Source organism: Canis aureus, chromosome 26, assembly GCF_053574225.1.
Source record: "Canis aureus isolate CA01 chromosome 26, VMU_Caureus_v.1.0, whole genome shotgun sequence".
NCBI classification, from domain to species: domain Eukaryota; kingdom Metazoa; phylum Chordata; class Mammalia; order Carnivora; family Canidae; genus Canis; species Canis aureus.
Genome location: NC_135636.1, coordinates 39,746,834 through 39,768,179, shown reverse-complemented (window position 1 = coordinate 39,768,179; position 21,346 = coordinate 39,746,834). Strand labels below are relative to the sequence as shown.

The following is a 21,346-nucleotide window of genomic DNA, read 5'->3' as shown; positions in this document are numbered from 1 at the left end:
GCTTTAACAGTTCAATTTTAAATATGGTTTCCATTTCAAATTCTTCTCATATCTTCCTGCCACAGGCTGGGTATAAACAGAGGAATTAAATTGATTTCTGACGCTGCCCTCCCCCTGTCTCCTATCTCTTTTGCCACTTGCTTCGGGGCATGGGAGCAGATGCTAAGTAAGCACAGTCCCTCTGTTTGCTCTCTCTCTTCGTAAAACATGTTTTCAGGGGAATGTAAATTGTTTTTAAAAGCTTCCATCCTGGCCCACTGCTAATTATTACTGACCCAGGAGGATCTGTACTAATTTGCCTTAATAAACTTATTAAACAGCAAATTTCAGGAGGAAGAGACGACACAGCCCTTATTGGATTAGCGTAACTGCCAGTGGACATCACCGCCGGAGTGGAGAGAAGAGCACTGGCTGCACTGGGAAGCCGGAGAGATCCGCTGGCCAAGTGTGTTTTCAATAAACTGTCGCTGGCCACGGTTTTGTGCCCTCTTGGGGGTTGTCAGCAGAAGTTTCTAGCCTCCAAAGGAAAAAGGAAAGCCAGCAAAGAGAAAAGGCAGTGTCTCTTCCCCTGAACCAGACACAGGTCATTAAACACAGTGACTACGACACGGAATGGGAGGGGAATGCCAAACCTCCAGGTCGTTGAAGAACAGATGTGTATCTGCAAGGTTGAAGATCATTTCCTCCATCATCAGGCCGATGCGCACTGACGTCGTGGTGTCCTGGCAGAAAGAAAGGACAGAGTCACCTGTCAGCCAGGCTTCTTTCTTTTAACCCCCACCCCTGCTGAAAGGCAGCCACGGTCATTCCTGATGGGCTCACATGTGGCCTAGGCTGTGTCTCCCCGTGGGGTCAGGGTGATGATGCCAGATAGCCTCTAAGATCATATTTCTAGATGTTCCCAGTTTCTATTTGCCCTCTTTAGTACTGCAATCTCCCCCAAATGTCCCTGCAACTGCAGCTGTGCTCAGCATTGCCAGATCCAGGAATGGCAGCAATAAAGGGGAATCCGTTCCAGCCTTTCTGCTTCCACGGAGGCCTGGAAGGCTGCAGGGAAGCAGCTTGGACTATGCTATGTAAAACCCACTGGGAGAGCTGACATGTTGGTTCTCTCTTTATTACAATTTTCTGTCTAGATGCTGTCTTACTCCTCCTGGTACATGCAATAACACTGTTATCTCACCACAGAAAATTAATTATAAAAACAAGCACAAAAACAAAACCCCATCATGGTCCATCCATAGTGTGGAAAACTAGGCTGCCATTAAAAAAGTCAAGTCATGTTAGAGTTACTGATGTGAAACTACCACCAAGATATTAGGTAACAAAAGCAAGTTGTACCACAGGACAATGTGTGAAACCCAACTGTGCAATGAAAGGGTCCCTTCTCTCTCCTTCTCTCTTACACACATGCTGCGGTAGACTGCATGACAGTTCTCCCATATTTGGGGTCCCTTCCTAGAGAGCTCCCTGTAGGAGGATGATCCACACCAGGGATAGCCACACTACACCCATGGGCCCAACCTGACCTGTTGCCTGTGTATGGCTCATGAGCTAGACATGACTTTTTACATTTTTTTTTTTTAGAGAGATACAGAGATGTGCATGCAAGTAGGGGGAGGGGTAGAGGGAGAGAGCAACTTTAGCAGGCTCCCACATCCAGCATGGAGCCCAATGCAGGACTTGATCTCGTGACCCTGAGGTCATTACCTGAGCTGAAATCAAGAGTTAGACAACTCAACCAACCCAGCCACCCAGGCACCCTAACTTTTAACATTTGTAAACAGTGTATTATCCATGGTTGCTTTTGTGCTTTGAAGGCAGAGGTGAGCAGGAGCCACAGAGACCGTATGTCCTGCAAGGCCTAAGATATTTACTATCTGGCCCCATGCAGGAACTGTCTGGCAACTCCTAATATACACCCTCCCTGTTGAACTCAGATGTGACCATGGGACTTGTGTTGGCTAATGATATGTGAGCAGAAGTTATGTTTCATTGCTGGTTTGAAGCTTTAAGGTTAAGTGCATGCTTGGTCACGCTCTCTTCTCACCTCACAAGACTAAATGTTCCAGAGAAAAGATAGTGGGGGTCAGAGCTGCAACAGATCAGAATGGGCAAGTACCATAAAAGAGAAGTAGATGACATCTGGGGGATGCTTGTTACTGCAGCATAACCTCACCTATCCTAACTGATGCACATGGTTCGATGGTTCTCAATTCTCAGTGCACACTGTAATGACTGGGAGCATGGAAAAATCCTGATGCTCAGGCTCTCTCCAGGCCAATAAAATCAGAATTTCTGAGCATGGGTTCCAGGCTTTAGGAGTGTTGAAAGCTGCCCACCCACCTGATTTCAAGGTTATGAGGTAGCCAAGGTTACGAACCATTGTTCTATGAGGATACACAACACTAAGTAATATTCCTAGTTAATATCCATTAAGTGCTTTCTCTGTGCCGCTTTACACATTAACTCATTAATTCATTTAATTCCCACAAAGACCTACAAGCTGAGTATTAATATTTTCTCATTTTACAGATGAGAAAACTGTTAGGTAACTTGCTCAAGGCCCTGCAGCTAGTGAGTGCTGGGATTGGACCGGGTCATGTCGCACCAGCAGCACTGCTTGTGAGGAGGACCTGGAGGGGCTGGGGTGGCAGGAGGCATGAAGGGGACCTTGTACTGTCACTCCATACACGTCTTCTCCTGTTTGAATTTTTCACCAGGAGGCTGTCTTATTTCTATTGTAAAAATAAATAATTAATGACATAAACCTTTCTCGACCCTTAAAAAAAATGGGGAAAAAATGTAGCTGGTGATCTCAGCTTCACACACACACACAACTGTGGAGAATCAAGCCCAGGAACACAGCCATTAGGTGCAACACCTCATTAGGGCCCCCAAAGCCAAAGCTTAGCACTCCGGGTCCTGGCTGGAAGGCGGGAGGGTAGAGTACTCAACAAAAAATGAAGAAAAAATGAGGAAAACAAACGTTTCAGGGGCAACCGGGGAATTGGTGTGTGACCTGGGAGAGGGTTTTGGGGGGTGTTTCCATACATTAGTCACCCCAAACCACCTCACCCCTGCATGATTGCCTGTTCCTTCTTGGCAAGGCCATGCACCTAACCACGGATGAGCAGCCCTCTGCACGTTAGACGAGATGCAAGAAGCTGCCCTCCACACTCGTTCGCTGAAAGGATTTATGTAGAAAAATGTCAACTCCCAGGCCAGCACATAAAACAGGAAAAGTAATTATCGCATATGGAATGGTCTGTCTGTGAAAAGTATTTTGTATAGTGAGAAGAAAGCAAATACTCAGTATTGATACAGCTGAAATTACGTCTTATCGATACTGGCAGGATGTGGGGAGGAAGTCTGCGTGTGTGTGATGGGAGCCAGGGTGAGGAAAGAGAGCTAAATTCTCATCTTCTAGTTTGGGAAGCTGGGGAGCATGCCTAATGTGGAAAGAAAAATCAAGAAGTAATAACATAAGCAGGTTACTTAGAAATTTGGAGGTAAGTATCAAAAGAATCTGGAAGGGTTGAAAGTTGTTGCCTGTGGGCAGAAAGAAAGGGTGGGCGTGGGGTCCACTGGGAACGCCTATTTCTCTTAACACTTTCCTTTGTTGAACCATGTGACTTTTAAACTCTATGCACATATTTCCTGGATGAAAAAGACCTAAATTCAAAAAAGAAGGGAATATACTTACTAAATCCACTTCCCATTGTCTACCCTAGAGAAAAACCCATATATATGAACAAGGGACGTAAAAAGATGTTTATTACAGAATTGTTTGTAAATAACAAAGACTGAACAACTTAGCTGTCCAGCCAAAGGTTATTAGAGAAACAAGTTGTAGTATATTCACTCGGTGGAAAACTAAATTCAATGGAAAGAAATGAACCACATCTCCACATATTAACATGGACATATCAAAAAAATAATATTGAGTGAAAGTAAGTTTTCTGAAAGTTATATACTGCATGTTATTGGCATTTACTAGAAACATATAAAATGTTACCACGTACTTTCCAAAGGCACTTATATATTTATAAATATCTGAAAGGATATACCCAGAGTCAGAACAATAATTATTCCTGGAAGGGCAGAGAGGAGGGAACAGGAATTAGAAGTAAGGATGAAAGTGAACTTTTGCACGAGCTGGAATATTCTAAAATGTTTTGAAGGAGAAGGGATTCACATACTTATAATTAAAAATTAAAACAAAATTTTGAGGTGCCTGGCTGGCTCAGTTGGTGGAGCATGAGACTCTTGGTCTCGGGGTTATGTGTTTGAGCCCCAGGTTGGGTGTAGAGATTACTTAAAGATAAAATCTTTAAAAAAATTAAAACAAAATTTTAAAGACGTCCAGATGTTTCTGAGGAAAACCTTTAGAATGCCCATCTACTCCTTGAGAATTCGTATTGTTTCAGGTTTTCCTAAAATCCGCTTGCATGCTGCCTGTGGACTGTTCTGAAAAGAGGTGGGACCTCTTTTCAAGGAATTTGATAAAAATTAGCTGTAGAGAGGTGGAAAAGTCTGGAATAGCCCAAGAAAAGCACAACTGTCCCAGGAGTTAAGCAACACAGAGTGTGACCCTGAGCCAGACCACTTTATCCAAGTAGAAAATGTTTTTCCAGGATTGCAAAGACTGAGAAACTAAGAAAAAAAAATTGGTGGAGACTCAGCATTAATTAATGTGAAACACATCCAGAGCGAGGGCAGGATGAAAGCCACCAGTTCTGTATTGTGTTGCCTGCTGAATACGTTCCTAATATATTCCATAAACACGCCACCTTGGTCCTGTTGGCTGTAGTCACTCTGCGGCTCGGAGGGGGATCCTCTTTCTGGTCTAACACGTCTCCCTGTCAAATAAAGCCTAGAATAGGGAAGACTTCACGCCACATTCTTCGGCTAAAAACAGGCCACTGACCCAGTCAAACCCGTTCTGACCCTTCTACTGCCCAAGACTGTGGTGAGGTTTATGGGGACACCTACTCTGGTATGTAGCAAGCCCTCCCCAAGTACTGGTCATTGTCAAAATCCCACTTCCCATCCCACTTCCTCGAACCCTGATGCAAAGAACTTGTTTCTGTAAACCCAGCAGAAACCCCCACATCAGATGGTACTTTATGAACACCACTTCTTAATCACGACACACTCTTTGGATTAAAAAAAAAAAATCAGCTTGCTTAGGTTAATTTCCTAAATAAGCAACAGCAGGAACAGATTGTTTTTAAAAAATGATCAATGTAAGTCAGACGGGAGAACTGAAAAAGAGATTTTTTTTTTTTTTTTTTTTTTCCAAAACAGGTTTCAATTTGTAACTTGTCCATCAAAGGGTCGTGCTGGGGGCTGGTGGGGTTGGGTGGACGGAACATCATCTTTGACTCGAGAGTTTGGGGGTGGTTTTTTCTCCGTGAAGGGATAAATCAAAGGCATTACAGGTTTTTTTTTAAATGCGTCTAACGATCTATGAGATTTCTCAGGGTTCACATTTGACACGGTGAGCTGTGCTGTGTGTGCACATTCGTTTAGGAGGCTCCAAGCCTTAGCACTCGGCCCCAGGGGGGATGCTGTGGACCCTGCTGCAAGTGTGCGGCCTAATTATTACGCATTCTTGGTGAAGTTCTCTAACGAGAGGAGGATGGCGGGGCCTTCCTCCACAAGGGCCACTCTCAGATCTGCCTCATGGATCAGTAAGTCAGTTGTGATGTGTGGTTGTTTCCCAGATGGATGGGATATGGTAAGAACATGAACAAGAAAGTCTTTCCTAAAACGAGTTTAATCCGATGTCAAACCAATGCGAACGAAGAAAACAGCATATGGATTCTGGGAGGTTTTCCAATTCTGAACACAAAAGTTACTCAGGTTCATTAAGATGACAGCTGCTGTTTACTACCAAGTGTCTCCATCGTGCCCAAATTTACAAGCTCCTCCCCATTTTAAGCCCTATTCTTGGAGGTCTACTTCCCAATCCTTATGGATCAGGAGGTAACATTTTCATTTCTAAGGAGTCCAAGTATTTTTTTTTTTTGAGATTTTATTTATTTGTCAGAGAGACAGAGAGCGAGACAGCGCACAAGCAATGGGACAGGAAGAGGGAGAGGGAGAAGAGATGCTCTGTAGAGCGGGGAACCCAACATAGGGATCGATCTTGGGACTCCAAGATCATTACCTGAGCCAAAGGCAGATACTTAACTGACTGAGCCACCCAGGTGCCCCCGAGTCCAAGTTTTTACCAAAAAGTTGTTTAAATGAATCACAACTGCATCTGCCGGCTATAGAATTCCTTCTTTGAGTTTACTATGTTTTCTGTTTTAAGCATGTTGCTCTTTGGTCGTAGATGGTTCCAATGAGTGTTTCAAAGAAGTGAGATCCACACACTATTTATTAAACTTCACAAAAACCCTTTGAACAAAAGGCAGACACACCCTAATCTTGTCCTGAAACCTTAGGTGACTGTTGTCCTTTGGGTACTTTTGCAGCTGTCTGAGTAATAATATTTACAGCTAATCTCTGAGCACTTTGGAGTAGACGTTAGGAGAGTGGGTTCTCAGCCAGACTGCTTATGACCAAGGCCAGTTCCACCTCTTACCAGCTAGATGACTCTGTACAAGCTACGCAACTTCTGTGTGCCTCAGTTTGTCACCTGTAAAATGGGGTTACTCACCTCACAGGGTGGTTATAAAGATCAAATGGGTTTTTCAAAGGGCTGGTTATCATCTTGTTAGTGAAAGTTCACTTTAGTGGCCAGCATTAAAAAAAGAAAAAAAAAAAAAAAAGAATGGGAGAAATACTAGAGAATCTGTGGCCCACTGTCTGTTTTTGTAAATAAAGTTTTATTGGAACACAGCAATGCCCATTTGTTCACTTAATGCTTATGGCTGCTTTTGTGCTACAATGGCAGAGTTGACAGTCACTACAGAGCCTAGCCTAAGTCTGAAATGCCATTTCTTCCAGAGGCAGCTTTGTGACCAGAACTCAGGTCCGATTTGACATCAGATTCCGTAATCCTCTGGTTATGTCATGCTGCCTGTGACAGCACCTTTGCTCTGAGGAAGTGTCTGCCTTCCATGGTTCGGCTGCGTGACTGGAAAGAAGTGTAATGTCTCCCCTGGAATATCCAGATGTACCAGGCCTAGTATCTGGTGGTCTCCCCTGAGCTGAGCCATTTTAGTTGGTTTCCCGTGGGGTCCCTGCCATGAAGATCTGGAGGCTGTCTGCGCAGGAAAGGGTTAACGCGGCAGGCCTGGGCTGCTCAAACTTTGCACCTTCCTAAGAAGGCCCATCTTCAAGCCTGGCCCGTGGTTGGCTCCTGGTAGATGAGCTCCGAATCCTTGGGCGGTGCAATCCTAGTTGATGCTAACAGTGGTGAGTGCCTGTTGTTGTTCTGGGGTGCTGGAGTCGGAGAGGCTGAGGTGCTGGACCCTAATAAGAGCTGGACACCAGGGCTCAGGTGAGCTTCGCTGGCTGGCAACACTTGGCATGACTTGTCACATCCTCTGCCAGCAGAATTCGGTGGAACATCTGGGATCTACTTTCTTTTGCATCTTATTCCATCTGCCTTTTCCCTTTGCTGATTTTATCTATCTATCTATCTATCTATCTATCTATCTATCTATCTATTTAGAAAAGATTTTATTTATTCATAAGAGACAGAGAGAGAGAGAAAGAGAGAGAGAGAGAGAGAGAGAGAGAGAGAGAGAGAGAGGCAGAGACACAGGAAGAGGGAGAAGCAGGCTCCCTACAGGGAGCCCGGCGTGGGACTCGATCCTGGGACTCCAGGATCATGCCCTGGGCCGAAGGTAGACGCTCCACTGCTGAGCCACCCATGCATCCCTCCCTTTGTTGATTTTAACCATGTCCTTTCACTGTAACAACCTGTAACTGTGAATATAATAGCTTTTCCGAATCTGGGTCCTTCTAGCAGCTCATCATGCCTGAGGGTGGTCCTGGGGGTCCCCAACACAGGGTCTTCATTAGATACTTTGAAGAAATAGGGCTGCAGTATGATATTACGGAGATACCTAATCTCTCTGCGAATGAACTGTCAAGTCTGTAAATAAGCAGTTATTAATTTTTAGTAAAAATAATACCCATTACTGGCCTCCCAGGAGGATTTCATAGCCTAGGACTGGCCAGAACCAGAGTGACTGGTTCAGGGATGGTCATGTGGCCAATGGGAAACCATGAGAACTGGTCCTAGGACATTAGCTACTGGGAAAGCGGCCCCTTCTTACTCCTGGGGTGGCTGAGCAGTTGACCCGAGGCTGGAGGATGCTAGCAGCCATCTCTGCCACCACACTGGCAGGGCTCCCCTGACAATGCACATAGCTTCATACAAAATTATTTGGGGACTGGATCCCACCGTTCCTGAAGTCTGTTTCTGGTCATAATTGGTTACACGAACAGATAAAGTTTCCTTTTTGGCTTAAACTAATGTGTGTTGAATTTTTGTCACTTATAATCTAAAATTCTTGACTCTGCTTGCCATCTCCCCATGTCTGTGCAAAAAAAAAGGGAGTTCCCGACATTGCCAAGGTCCAATGGGTAAGCTCCAGTGATTCTATACATCTGAACAACGATCAAGTTTTGCCAGGCAGCACTTTAGAAAGACTGGATGTCTTGTCTTTGGATGACACCCCTTGACAGCCCCTCCCCAAGGTGATATAAATCAAGATCTGAGTTATTATCTGGTCTTTTTTTTTTTTTTTTTTATTATCTGGTCTTAGAGCATCAATCCCACACAAGCACTGCCTAGTGAGGCAAATGGCTCCCTGTGAACGGCCACCACAAATTATCTCCGCCTCACAAGATGTGCATGCAAGTGGCCAAAGGCAAGGAGCTCCGAGAAGCAAAAATTGCCAAGAGCATCAGCCATGGAGTTAGAGGGACCCGAGTTCAAATCCTGGGGGCTGCCATTCCTGAGGTAGGTGACCCTGCATGAGATGTTCACGCTCCTTGGGCCTCAGTTTCTTCATTTGAATACAGTCAGTGAGTCCCTCCCAGGAATCTTGTAGGATAATGCATGTGCTGTGACCTGCTCCTGGTGCTTAGGTATTATTAGCAAAAAGCAGCAGGATTCAGAAGCTTCCATTAGAAAGCTTGGAAATTCCCGTGCAGTAGTTTAACCTGGTATTTTCTAGACCACGGCCATACTCATTACACCTTTGCAAGTTCTGTCCCACTGCAGGGCAACTGTGCTAATTTAACATTTTCCTTTAATTCAGCTCAAATGTATGCAGGTTAGAAACAAACTTGTTATCATGATGTACGTAAATGGCAAATCTGTTCCACTCTCGTTACCGAAGGTAGGCAGATCTGTTAGGTCCCTGTGACCATGTTTTCCAGCTACTAGATGCCACCTGCCTTCTCTGGTGCCACTTCAATTCTTCCTTCTGTTCTCGTATCTCCTACCATGTGCTCCAATCTCCTGCCTCCCTCTTGTGAGGACCCTTGTGATGACTCGGGGGCCACTGAATCACATCTGCCATAGAAGGCGGCAGGAAGTCACAGGTCCTGGAGACTGGGATGTGGCCATCTTTCAGGGGCCACTGGCCTGCATCCACATCATGCAATGACACAATCACAAAACGCTGCTATTCTGGGTCCATCATTTCCTATACCAGGTTTTAAGGCAGTGGTTCTCAGCAGAGGTGGCACATCCTCCTAGAGAGTAGTTTGGCGGTTTTCGTGGTCATAAAAATTGGCCGGGGGGGAGGCAGGGGTGGGATGAAGTAGTGGTATTTGGGAGTGTGTGATAGGTATTGTGATTTATAATAGGAAATATGTATTTAGTTTTTCTCCCTTTTCCTGGCACAGAGCTCCTAAAACCTGGAGTTTCCTAAGTGATGAGAGCACTAAGGATGAACTGGGTGTCTTGTTATTCAGAACCAGTCCCTTGGACCACAGTGAGTTTACGTTAATGAGGTGACTCTTGGAAAGCTCCTAAAGATGGGGGCTGATTGCCAGGGAAACCAACAAAGGATTAGAGGGCTGGAACTTTCAGCCCCACTCCCTGACCTCTGGGGAGAGGGGAGGGGGCTGGAGGTTGAGCTCAATCACCAATGGCCAATGATTTAACCAATTAGGCCAATGTAATAGAGCCTCCATAAAAATCCAGTTCTTCTAGTTGTACAGAATGGCTCCTGATTTTCCTCTCTTAAGGCAAATCTTTTATTATTGTTTTAAGATTTTATTTATTTATTCATGAGAGAGAGAGACAGAGAGAGAGAGAGAGGCAGAGCACAGGCAGAGGGAGAAGCAGGCTCCATTTGAGTTTTTTAAAACTCAAATGCATGCAGTTTAGAAACAAACTTGTTATCATGACATAAATGGCAGGGAGCCTGACGTGGGACTCAATCCCAGGACTCCAGGATCACACCCTGGGCCGAAGGCAGGCGCTAAACCGCTGAGACACCCAGGGATCCCCAAGGCAAATCTTTTAAATGAGAAAGAAGCAGGTACATGTATCAGGTTCCTTCACTGTGTTTTCTATTGTGCTCAGGCACATATTGAAATACATAAGGTTTTTTAAAAATCTCTTTTCATTATGTTACATTTGCAATATTATATTTCTTTTTTTTTAAACTAGTGAGTCATGGGTGGGCTGTATTATTTAGATTTTTCATTTTAGGGTAGTAAACGAGGCATCTTAAGTTATTTATTTTAAAAGAGGCTTTGAAAAAAAATTAAAAAATAAACAAAAAAGGGTTTTGGATGGGGTGATCAAGTTGAAATCTGCTTTAGGAAAATCTGGCAGCCAAAGTAGTGACTCACATTCTGATGCCAAGTGGAACCACTCTGTTGACTATCCCCTACTGAGATAGGGAAGCAGAAGAGACTCCATTTTAGAAAGGCTCCATCTGCTGTGTCCCTGCTAGGCCCCACTTACTCATGCTGAACGTCTCACCTGGCATCTGAGTAAACCAAAGAAGCCACGTTCCTGTCCCAGCGGGGAAGCCTGAAAAGTGAATCATCCTCTGAGTTTCCTCCTAGGCCCCCAAACACCTGATAACAACTAAGAACCGGATCCCGAGCTTGAGGACACTGGCTTCGAACACACCTCAGTAGACACTGGCATTAACACCCCTGCCTTCGGTGGTTTATGAAGTAACACCTGTTGTTCACCTGACTCTCACCTTAGATGGGACCCTACCCCGGATTCCCGAAGGAACATCTACCCTGGAGCCTTTTCCAATGCAAACCCCAAACCCCAAGCGGCGGGGAGACTCACCTCTCCTTTTCGGAGTCTCCCAGACACTCTGTCCACTATACTCTACCACTCGCGCTACAGTAAACTCTGCTCTCACTTCCTCCTGCCTCGGGTTTGATTTCTATGCTGTGCAAAGCCAAGAAGTATCTTGGCTGGTCCCGTGGGATGCCCTCTGGGTCCCTGGGCCCGGCCTGGCTATGTCCCCTCAATGTGTTTCGTGGCAGTCTACTCTCTGGGTGGGGGTGGGAGGGAGCAGAGCCCAAGTGGCTGCAGTTCACAAATGCACCTGACTGCCTCAGGACTTCACTTTGTCCTTATACCTCAGTTTCCTAATTTCTTCAAAAGTGAGGGATTAAGAGACATTTCCTCCAAATACTCATTATTAGAGCCCTCCTGCTTTTTGAGTGCTTGCTATGTGCTGGGCCCCATGCTTAGTGCTTTACGTTATTTCCAAGGGGCTTTTAGTCCCTCAACAGGAGAGGAAGATGTGAGGGAGGAAGAGCTCAAGTGCATCTGTGTGTTGGGCTACATATATAGATAGTTGGCTTCCCATCTTCCCCAGATCTGGGGTCTATGAGGCAGCCAGAGTGACCTTTTTAAGACAAAAATCAGAGCTGTTCTTCCTCATTTACAATCCACTAGCTTCCCCTGGCTCTCTGAGTAAAACTAACATCTTTTATTGGCCACGTCTACTTCTCCTCCCCAACCCACCTCTCTGCTCCCTGAATTTGCCAAACCTGCTCCTGCCTCAGGGCCTTTGCACTTGCTGTTCCCTCTGCCTGGAATTTCCTTTCCCCAGGTGCTTTCATGGCTGGCTCCTTCATGACATTCAGTTCCCACTTTCAGTACCGGGTAAGTCTTCTCTGATCATTCCATCTAAAGTAATCCTGATGCCAACCGGCTTACTCTACATCCCTTGCCCTGTTGCAGTTTTCAATAGCATTTATCACGATCTGAAATGAAATTTCTTATTTATGATTTTTGGTGCCTCTCCCTCAGCCAGAAGGCAAGCTCTGTGAGAGCTACTGCTGAGCCTGGAACACAGCCCAGTAAACAGCAGGTGCTCAGGTAAGTATTTTTTTCAATGAACGTATGCGTGTATGTGAGCTTTACATAGATGACCACATTTCCTCCTCAAATCATCTTCTCCCTGTTTTACAGATAAATCAAGATGCAAAGCAATGAAGTGACTTGTCCAGGGTCACAAGGCTAATAAGCAGAAGAGCTGGGCTGCAAACTCATGACTATCTAAGAAAGTCAAAATCTTACCCACTTTACTCATGGACTACATCTTCATAGGAACTAATATAGCATAAAGTATCTTATTCCAGAAAAGAGGCTTAAGGCAGATTATAATCAGCTTTTTCTTTTTGTAAATGCCTGATTTAAAACTGTTGATGTCTACTTTTAATGAAATAAATGGTTCGTTTAATTAAATTACACTTGCAAAGTTGGGAGAAATGACAAGCAGCTGCCATGTACAAATCAGCCCCGACTCTTTCCTCAGGTCTCAGGCTGGCTTGCCTTTCTAATAACTGCTGGGCTTCAGAGAGGATAAAAAGAGAACCCAGGGGTGGGAAGGGATCTCCCCTTATTGCCTCTGAGCATTTGTGCCTTTCATTTCCTGGACTTGATATGGAAAAGCTAAGTTCCCCGGTAAATCCCTCATTTCTCAGCTGCCCTCCTCCCCACCCCCAAGGCCAGGCTGCGGGAACCAGACACCTTGGCTGAGATTGGAAATCAGATCACTTGAGCCGCCCCTGAAGGGCTCTGAATCCTTTCTTTGCCCCCAGCCTTTTCCCTCACTTATTGGCAGCCCATAACTTTTTAGGATGTCATTGGAGGAGTCAAAAAGGAGGTACGCTGCGGAAAGATTCATTTTGGTCACCAGCTTTAGGGCCTCATTAGTGGTCTATTACTGGTTATTAAATGTAGTGCTCCCCAAAGTAGTTTTCAGAAGCCAACCAACCAACAATTAAATAAAACCAACTCTGTGCATGCTGTCCTGTTCTCCCAAGGACCCATGGTCGCGGATTCTCAGGTGATGTGGTGTCTCTTATGGACGGCCAGTCCTTGGACACGAGGATGGGGAAGTCCGTGGTCCTTGCTGCACGCTGCTGGGATTCTGACATCCTAAGTGTTTAACCCAGTTCCAGGCTCTGAGCCAACCCAGTCCCACATGCAAGTCCTCCTGGACTGCTTGCTTATCTTTCCTGCTCCAGACACATCTTGGACCGCTCCCAAGGCGGAGGAGTCTTGGTGGCTCTAAACAGGCACCTGGGATTTCTGAATACTTCTCTTAGTGCGAAGCTTCTAGGATGGTGAAATGAGTTAACCCTGCTTCGTGCCCCTCAGGAGGCATTTTCTTAGAGAAACTTGTGTAATAGATGTCTGGGGATTTGGGAAGAAGTCTTCATAGACTCATGCAAAGTTCTTCAATAGCTAATGTTTGGTTGAGAGCTCTTGGCACCTTGCATGTGTTTCTGAAAAACCTCTGGTGGCGTGGTCAACAGTCAAAATCGCTAAGATAATTAATATGGTTAACTAATTAAAACCAATGTAAATGAATCCACTTATTAGGTTCCCTAAAGAATGACTTTTGTGTGTTTACAAAATATCTCTAGAATGAAAAATTTGAGGATTCTGTAAGTCGGGATTTTCATCCTTGGCACTGTTGACATTTTGAGCCAGATCGTTATTTGTGGTGGGGGCTTCCTGTCCATTGCAGGGGTCTGGGAGCAACCCTGGCCTCTACTCATTGCGGGCCTGTAGCACCCTTCACCCAGTTGTGACAACCAGAAATGCCTCCAGACTTTGTTACATGCACCCAGGAGGCAAAATTACCCTCGGTAGAGAACCACAGCTCTAAATTATTAAAAAATAATGAAAAGGCTTAGTCCTGAGTGTCAATCAACTTTGTATTTATAGAGTGAGTAACCTTATTAATGAAACTAGCTTCCTAAGTGATGAGCTAAATTAAATAATAATAAAAAAAACCCTAAATCTCCCAACCAGCTGAGCGAAAAGGTGCCACTTTCCTATCCCAAAGGGCAGTGGGACTTAGTAGTTGAGAACCATTGCTGCAGCCAGACACCTGCTGGCACACCTGGGATCTGCCCTGCCTCCTAGAAGGTGTGTGACTCTGGGCACGTCCCTGGGCCCGTTTCCTGTCTGTGGGATGTGGGGAGAACCTCAGCACCTGCCTAAAGTGATGGTGAGTCAGTGAGTGGACACAGAGAAAGCACTTGAGATGGGTGCCAGGCTGGGGACAGGTACACTACACCCCCCCCCCCACCCCCCCGTGGGCTCATCATTATTATTCACAGAATCACTTCTCTGGGGTCTCACTGGCCACACCCAGCATCACTTCCACCACCCTCCCAGCTGTCACTTGAAGGGAAGACCAGGGGCGACAGGGTCGGGGGTGGGGTGGGGTGGGCGTTGAGGGGGGTGGAGAGCTTGGCCTGGCCTTTTGCAGTCTCAGACTCTTCCTCTTTTTAGCACCCAGACCGCTGCTAGCCAGGCTTGTGTCTGGCGGGGACTCTGTCTGGGCTTGCAGACTTTTGCTGCAAAAGGCAGACTTGCCCACTCCGGAGACAGCTCTCACAAATACAGGCAGCCTGCCACCTGCATTCACCTTGCTTTTTCTTCTGTGTGGATCACCCTGACATCCCAAACTTCGGGACAATGCACTTCGGCACCTATTTTGGAGCCTCTCCTCCTCTTTTAAAGGAAAAAAAAAAACCCACAAACACACAAAACCAATCAAAGCTATCACACCATGCAAGCCAACTGGGCCTTCAAAAAAATCACTGCCAAGTAGCTGTTTACAAGCTGAACAAATAATTACCCTGCCACAAGGAAGAAAAGTATTAATTAAAGCTATTCATTAAACCAGCCTCACTATTCTGTGGGGTTTATCTCGTGGAAGTGTCAGCCAGAGGTTAGGGACGGATTAGCACACAATGGAGGGCTTTGCCAGTTAAATCTCCTCCTTGTGGTTTGCTTTTAATAATAAAGTTGTCATTAAAAGAAAGAATTTAATGATTTTAATTGGGTTTAATTACTTGGAAACTCCTGGAAAACAGATCAGCTTGTTTAAAAGAGGAAGACAAGAAAATGATGGTTGTAAAGAAAAAATGGTTTGATTCACATGTTTAAACAGTGAAGTTAAAAAAAAAATAACACAACAACTTGGCTTCTTTGGCAGTTTCATAGGAGAACACAGAAAATAAAAAAGATCTTAGCTCAGCAAATGGGTCTATTTGCACTAACAAGAACGTCACCAAAAAACCCGTTGGATAAATCCCGTCACCACTGAGTCACAAAAGAGCCAAACTGACTACAAATGATTAAAATCATGTTCAAATCTAAGAGAACAAAGATGTCTAAACTGGTTCCTCTTTGGAAGTTTTCAGCAACAACTCTTTGTTTTTATCCTTCGAGAACTGCTCTTTCGGCTGGAGATACCGAGCAGGTTTTAAAGCATTTTCTGAGGACACAAATTCAAAGGCAAAAAATCATAAATAACTGGATCTGGATGTGGAGCAGGGGGCCCACTGTCCTGATCTGCCCAAACAGAGGGGTTTCCTGGGACTTGGGGTTCTGAGTGCTAAAACTGGCAAAGTTCCAGACGGACCCCGGGAGGTGTTCACCCTAAGGTGAGTGAGCCACCATCCAGGACCAAAGGCCATCTGACGGCATGGGAGACCAGGGCATTTCTGGAAGTTCACACAAGCGTTCAGGACAGGGCCTGCCGCCCAAGAGCCGACTGCTCCCGCCCAGCACCGATGTGTCCTCAATGCCAGGAGTCTTCAGCTTCTCATTATTAGCAGAGGTCGTGCGACTTCAGTATATTGTCCGCAGAGAGGACATCCTTACACAACCAGCAACGTGCTTCTAAAGACACGGTTTCTCAAAAGACATGTATTTCTCCATTTATTGTTATTTATTATATTTTTTGTTTACTCTATAAAGATTGTTTCCTACGTAGCAGGCTCAGTTCACTTTCTCATGTACTAACTCACTGAATCCTCCCCCAGTGATGCTATGAGGTGTTACTGATGCTACTACGCCTATGCTACAGAGGTGGAAACTGAGGCACAGGGAGGCAAAAGGACTTGCCTGAGGTCATATGGCTAGGGAATAGAGCCGGCTTTGAACTTGAGCAGTCTGGTTCAAGAGCCCATGGTCTAGACCAGAAGCAAACTTTTCTAGACCAGGTGAACCCAGCCCTTCCCTTCCCTTCCCTTCCCTTCCCTTCCCTTCCTTTTTGATTATTTATTTATTTATTCATAAGAGACACACACACACACAGAGGCAGAGACACAGGTAGAGAGAGGAGAAGCAAGCTCCCTGCAGGGAGCCTGATGTGGGACTCGATCCCAGGACTCCAGGATCACACCCTGAGCCAAAGGCAGACACTCAACCACTGAACCACCCAGGTATTGAACTTTTCTATAAAGGGCCAGATAGATAGCAAGTATTCTAGGCTCTGTGGCCCATATGGTCTCTGTCACTACTCAACTCTGCTGTGGCAGGACAAAAGCAGCCACAGGCAACATGTAAATGGATGGGCATAGCTATGTTCCAATAAAACTTTATGTAAAAAAAAAAGGGGGGGCGGGTCAGCGTTGGCCCACGGGATGGATAGAATTTTCCAACTCTTGTTCTAGAGCACTATGCTACCCTGTCATTTTGTCTCAGTGACGGTCCCTTGCTGCAGGGATCCCACATGGGGGAGCATGGGGGAGGGCCATGCAAAACTAAAAAACCATTTCATTTCACCTAGTGACAAGTGTTCTGAAGAAAAGGAAACATGAAGACGTGCTGGAGGGTGAGAGAAACAGAGAGAGCAGGACTGATTGACGGTGTGTGTTTGGGGGAAGGCTACTAGAGGTGGAGTGGGCAGGGAAGGTCTCTCCGAGGAGCTGACGCCTGAGCAAAGACCCCAGTGAAACAAAGGAGCCGGCCGTGGGATGCTTAGGTAGCAGGAACAGCAAGTGCAAAGGCCACGAGGCAGGAGCAAGGTCTGTGCGCAGGAGAACACAAGGAAGGCCGTGCAATGAATATATTAAGGAAGTGGGAGTGGGAGGCAAGAACTGTGGGATCATCAGATGAGGCCATAAGGAGGAGTCTGAACTTTATTCAAAATGTGACTGGAGATCAGAGACTGGCTTCAAGCAAGAAGAATGAAATGATCTTATTTACAACCAAAATAGATCACCTGGGCTGCCTTCATGACCCAAGTCATCCTATGCAGCCAAGAACCTGGGGAGGTAGGGATTGTTATTATACCCATTTCACAGATGACGGTCTGGGGCTCGTGAATCCCCACTATACTAACAGATGGAACTCAGCCTCAAGGATGGGTCTGCTCTGATCCTGTCCCTTCCTCCCCCCGTCACTCAGCCCTAGAGGACTTGGACCGTCATCTCTCAGCCCAAAGGTTTCTTTGTGTTGAGGATCAGGAAAGTGAGGGAGTTTGGCCTGAGCTGATGATACAGGCGTAAAGGACTTACAAACACCGAGGGTGTGTCGTGGTACGACAAACAGTGCTAAGTGTCCCATTACCCCCCACCGCCACCAAGGAACCTAAAGAATGAGAGGAGGGTAGGAGAGAACAAACAACCACTCTGAGTAGCAAAATCAATTCCCTCTTACGTGGTGACAGAGCACTCAGCATACTGTCAGCTGGACTCCCAGCGCCTACAGAAGGGCCCTGAGAAGGAGCTAGAGGTCACTGTGGCTTCTCCCAGTCCCGAGGTAATGTTCTCATGGACATCCATCAGGACACGGGGCGCCTCTTCCCTCACACCTCAACTTAGCTGTCAAGGTACAGCATTGTTGAGAGTGACAGAAATTCATTCATCCATCCTTTCATTTATACCACAAATATTTACTGAGTGTCTTTTATGTGCCAGGCACTGTTCCAGGCATTGGGATGGGTCAGCAAACACAAGAGTCGTATAAATGAATTAAGCAAGATTTGTAGTATGTCTCATGGCAGGGATGTTACGTATGGCTGCACAGGTTGTGCACTGCATAACTCTAGCGGCATCATTCACATGGACTACCATGAAAGTGGTGCCTCCTAGAGTTGAGCAGTGCACATTCCCTACTTCTGGTTGGTGGTGGGAAATACTACAGGAAAAAATATATGACAAAGAATCTGCGTCATGCATGTGGGCTGTGTAGGAGGTATGGCAATTTCAGAGAATGGTTAAGGAGGTATTTGCTGAGAAGGTGACATTTGAGTAGATTTTCAGGGGGAGAGGGAGGAAGCCATGGGGGTAGAGGAGCATCTGAGATAGAGGGAACCAAGTGTTCAAAGGCCCTGAGGCAGGAATGTGCCTGGAAGAGCTGAGTACCTTCGAGGAGGACAGTGTGGCTGGGACAGAGTGGGGGAGGGGAGGAGTACCAGAAGAGGGCATGGCATAGAGGTAATGGACCAGACCCTTTAGGGCCACATCTAAGGGCATGGGCTCTGGCAACTGGCCAGATTATGTTTCACCTTCAAACTTTAAAAAAAATATTTTATTTATTTATTCATGAGAGACACACACACAGAGGCAGAGACATAGGCAGAGGGAGAAGCAGGCTCCCTGTGGGCAGCCCGATGCAGGACTGGACCCTAGGACCCCGGGTTCACGACCTGAACCAAAGACAGGTGCTCAACAGCTGAGCCACCCAGGTGCCCCTCATCCTCAACTATTTATTGAGCACCTATTATGTGCTGGGTAAGACCACGCAGGCTCTTGGCCTCCATGTGGCTTACGACATACACGTGGAAGTGAGTGCTCGTTGTTCTTGTCTGCTCAGCATCCAGCCCACCTGCTGGTAACAGCATCTTTTTTTTTTTTTTTTTAAGATTTTATTTATTCATGAAAGACACACAGAGGGAGAGAAAGAGGGACGAACAGACACAGGCAGAGGGAGAAGCAGGCTCCATGCAGGGAGCCTGATGTGGGACTTGATCCCGGGTCTCCAGGATCATGCCCTGGGCTGAAGGCGGCGCTGAACCGCTGAGCCACCCGGGCTGCCCTGGTAACAGCATCTTAAGTGTTTTTTGGGGAGCCTGAGTTTCATCACACCCAATCTGTGTAGTTATGAGGCAGCTGACCCAGCTACCCCCTGAGTGACTGGTTTAAGTCAGGTCAAGGACAGCTTTGTCTGGGACTTAACTGGAACTACTGGGGAAAAGATAGTCTCTATTCACTGGGGTTACTGAGCTGGCAGGATGTTGGTCTCGTGCTGCTTGGAGGGCAATTTTTGCCACTGCAAATGAAAGAAAATCGAGTTCTCCTGACATTGCTTGAGCCCCTGGATTCAGCTGTGCCTGAAGCCAACCCATCCCTGAACATTTTGGTTATAAAAGCCAATGAATTCATTTTTCTGCTTGTCAGCTTATGTTGGGTTTCTGTTACTTTTAACTGAAAGAGAATTGATTTGACAGCTAATTATGGGGCACATCTAACATGCTGTGCTAGAAAGTAGGGCTATTTAGAGAGTGAAGACACAGTCACCATCCCTGGACTGGAGGAGTTGCAGTCTCATTGGGGAGACAGACAAGTAATGAGGTAATAAAACATGTAGTGATAAACGCTGCAAGAGGGACAAGTGCAGGGTGCTAAGGAAACACACAGGAGGGATGCCTAACCCAGCACAGTCAAGGAAAGCTTCCTGGAGGCGGGAGTCATCCAGGATAAGACCCGAAGGCTGAGTGAGCCTTAGCTGGGAAAATCAGTGGCAAATGAGAAAAGCGTTCCTGGTAGAGAGGGAACAGCAGACCAAGGCCCAGAGTTTCTTGGTGCAACTGCAGAGCTGTAGCCTAAAATATAAACTTGAGAATCTCAGAGCTGAGGCGGGAGAGGTTCTGGGAGGGTCTGGAAGCCGGCTCACTGAGTTTGGGCTTCATTCTGTAAATGAGGCACCCAAGACAGCTAGACTGACAGGGACCAAGCAGCTCACATGAATGAACGGAATGGCCCAGGTGAAACACATGGCTCTGTTGTCTTTCATTCTCCAACTCCTGCTGCAAGAAATATTTAACTTTCTTTTTGATTCTTCCTAGCGAGGAACAACCGTGCAGAGGAGAGTAATGATGACTGATATTTGGCTTCAGGCAACAGGGAGTAGTGGGGTCTGTGGCAAACTGGAGCTCACCTGCCCCATTTAAAGGGACAGCTGCCATGCAGCTCCAGCCAAGTGATGACAGTTGGGATTGGGGGTGCCTCATGGCCAGACCTTTTGATTTTTCAAGAGAACCCAGAAATCTGAATTTCTATGTGAATTTTCCAATTTTATTTTTAAAAGAGATTTATTTATTTGAGAAAGAGAGAGAGAGTGCGAGCACATGAGCAGGGCAAGGGGCAGAGGAAGAGGGAGAGAGAGAATCTCAAGTAGACTCCCTGCTGATTGCGGGGCCCAATGTGGGGCTTGATCTTACAGCTCTGAGATTACAATCTGAGCTGAAACCAAGATTCGGAGCCTCAATCAACCGAGTCACCCACGTATGCCTTGAAACCTCCCGATTTTAAATGCTGGCAACTAATTAAAAAAATGCAACAAAAAATGTGGTTGAGAGTCACTTGTGGCCTGTTGGCCCCCCTCCTTCCCCCAGCATGATTCTGACACAGGGAGCAACTAGGTGGGAGTGAAGGTCTGAAGGTTGGCCCTACACCTGGGGGCTTTGTGATCGGCTGTCATGTGCTCAGGTGGCCTTGGGGCTCAGAACGGCCTTTGGAGCTCTTGGGTCTGATTCTTTCTCTACCGCTCACTAGCTTGGTGGTCGGGGTAAGGTCCTTCTGGGTAGGATGGGGAGCAGCACATCTGCCTTTGTGGGTTTGTCTTGAGGACCAAGTGGATGACTCGTGACCTTGTGCCATGCACGTGGGGGGAGGGGTTTATAGCTCTTATCCCTGAATTGGAGGCTTCTGGGTATGGGTATGTTACAAACGGAAAGTCATCATAAAAGTAAATACTTAAAAATTTTTTTTTTTTTTTTTTTTTTTTTTTTTTTAGCTCTTACACATAAACTCGACAATGAGCGAAATGAATTCCTCAAAAACCACAAACTACCAAAACTCACCCAGGATGAACCAGCATCCAGCATTAAAGGGATTGAATTCA

At 46.1% G+C, this 21,346-nt stretch overlaps 1 protein-coding gene across 3 annotated transcripts in view; it reads right to left on the bottom strand.

Annotated features, from left to right (window-relative positions):
* EYA2 (EYA transcriptional coactivator and phosphatase 2) overlaps positions 1-21,346 on the bottom strand; it is a 261,463-nt gene that overhangs the window by 45,430 nt on the left and 194,687 nt on the right. For all 3 annotated transcript variants that reach the window (XM_077873457.1, XM_077873456.1, XM_077873458.1), the window contains one exon: positions 633-722. In XM_077873457.1, coding sequence (XP_077729583.1) covers positions 633-722 — 90 coding nt within the window. The remainder of the gene's footprint in view (positions 1-632; positions 723-21,346) is intronic.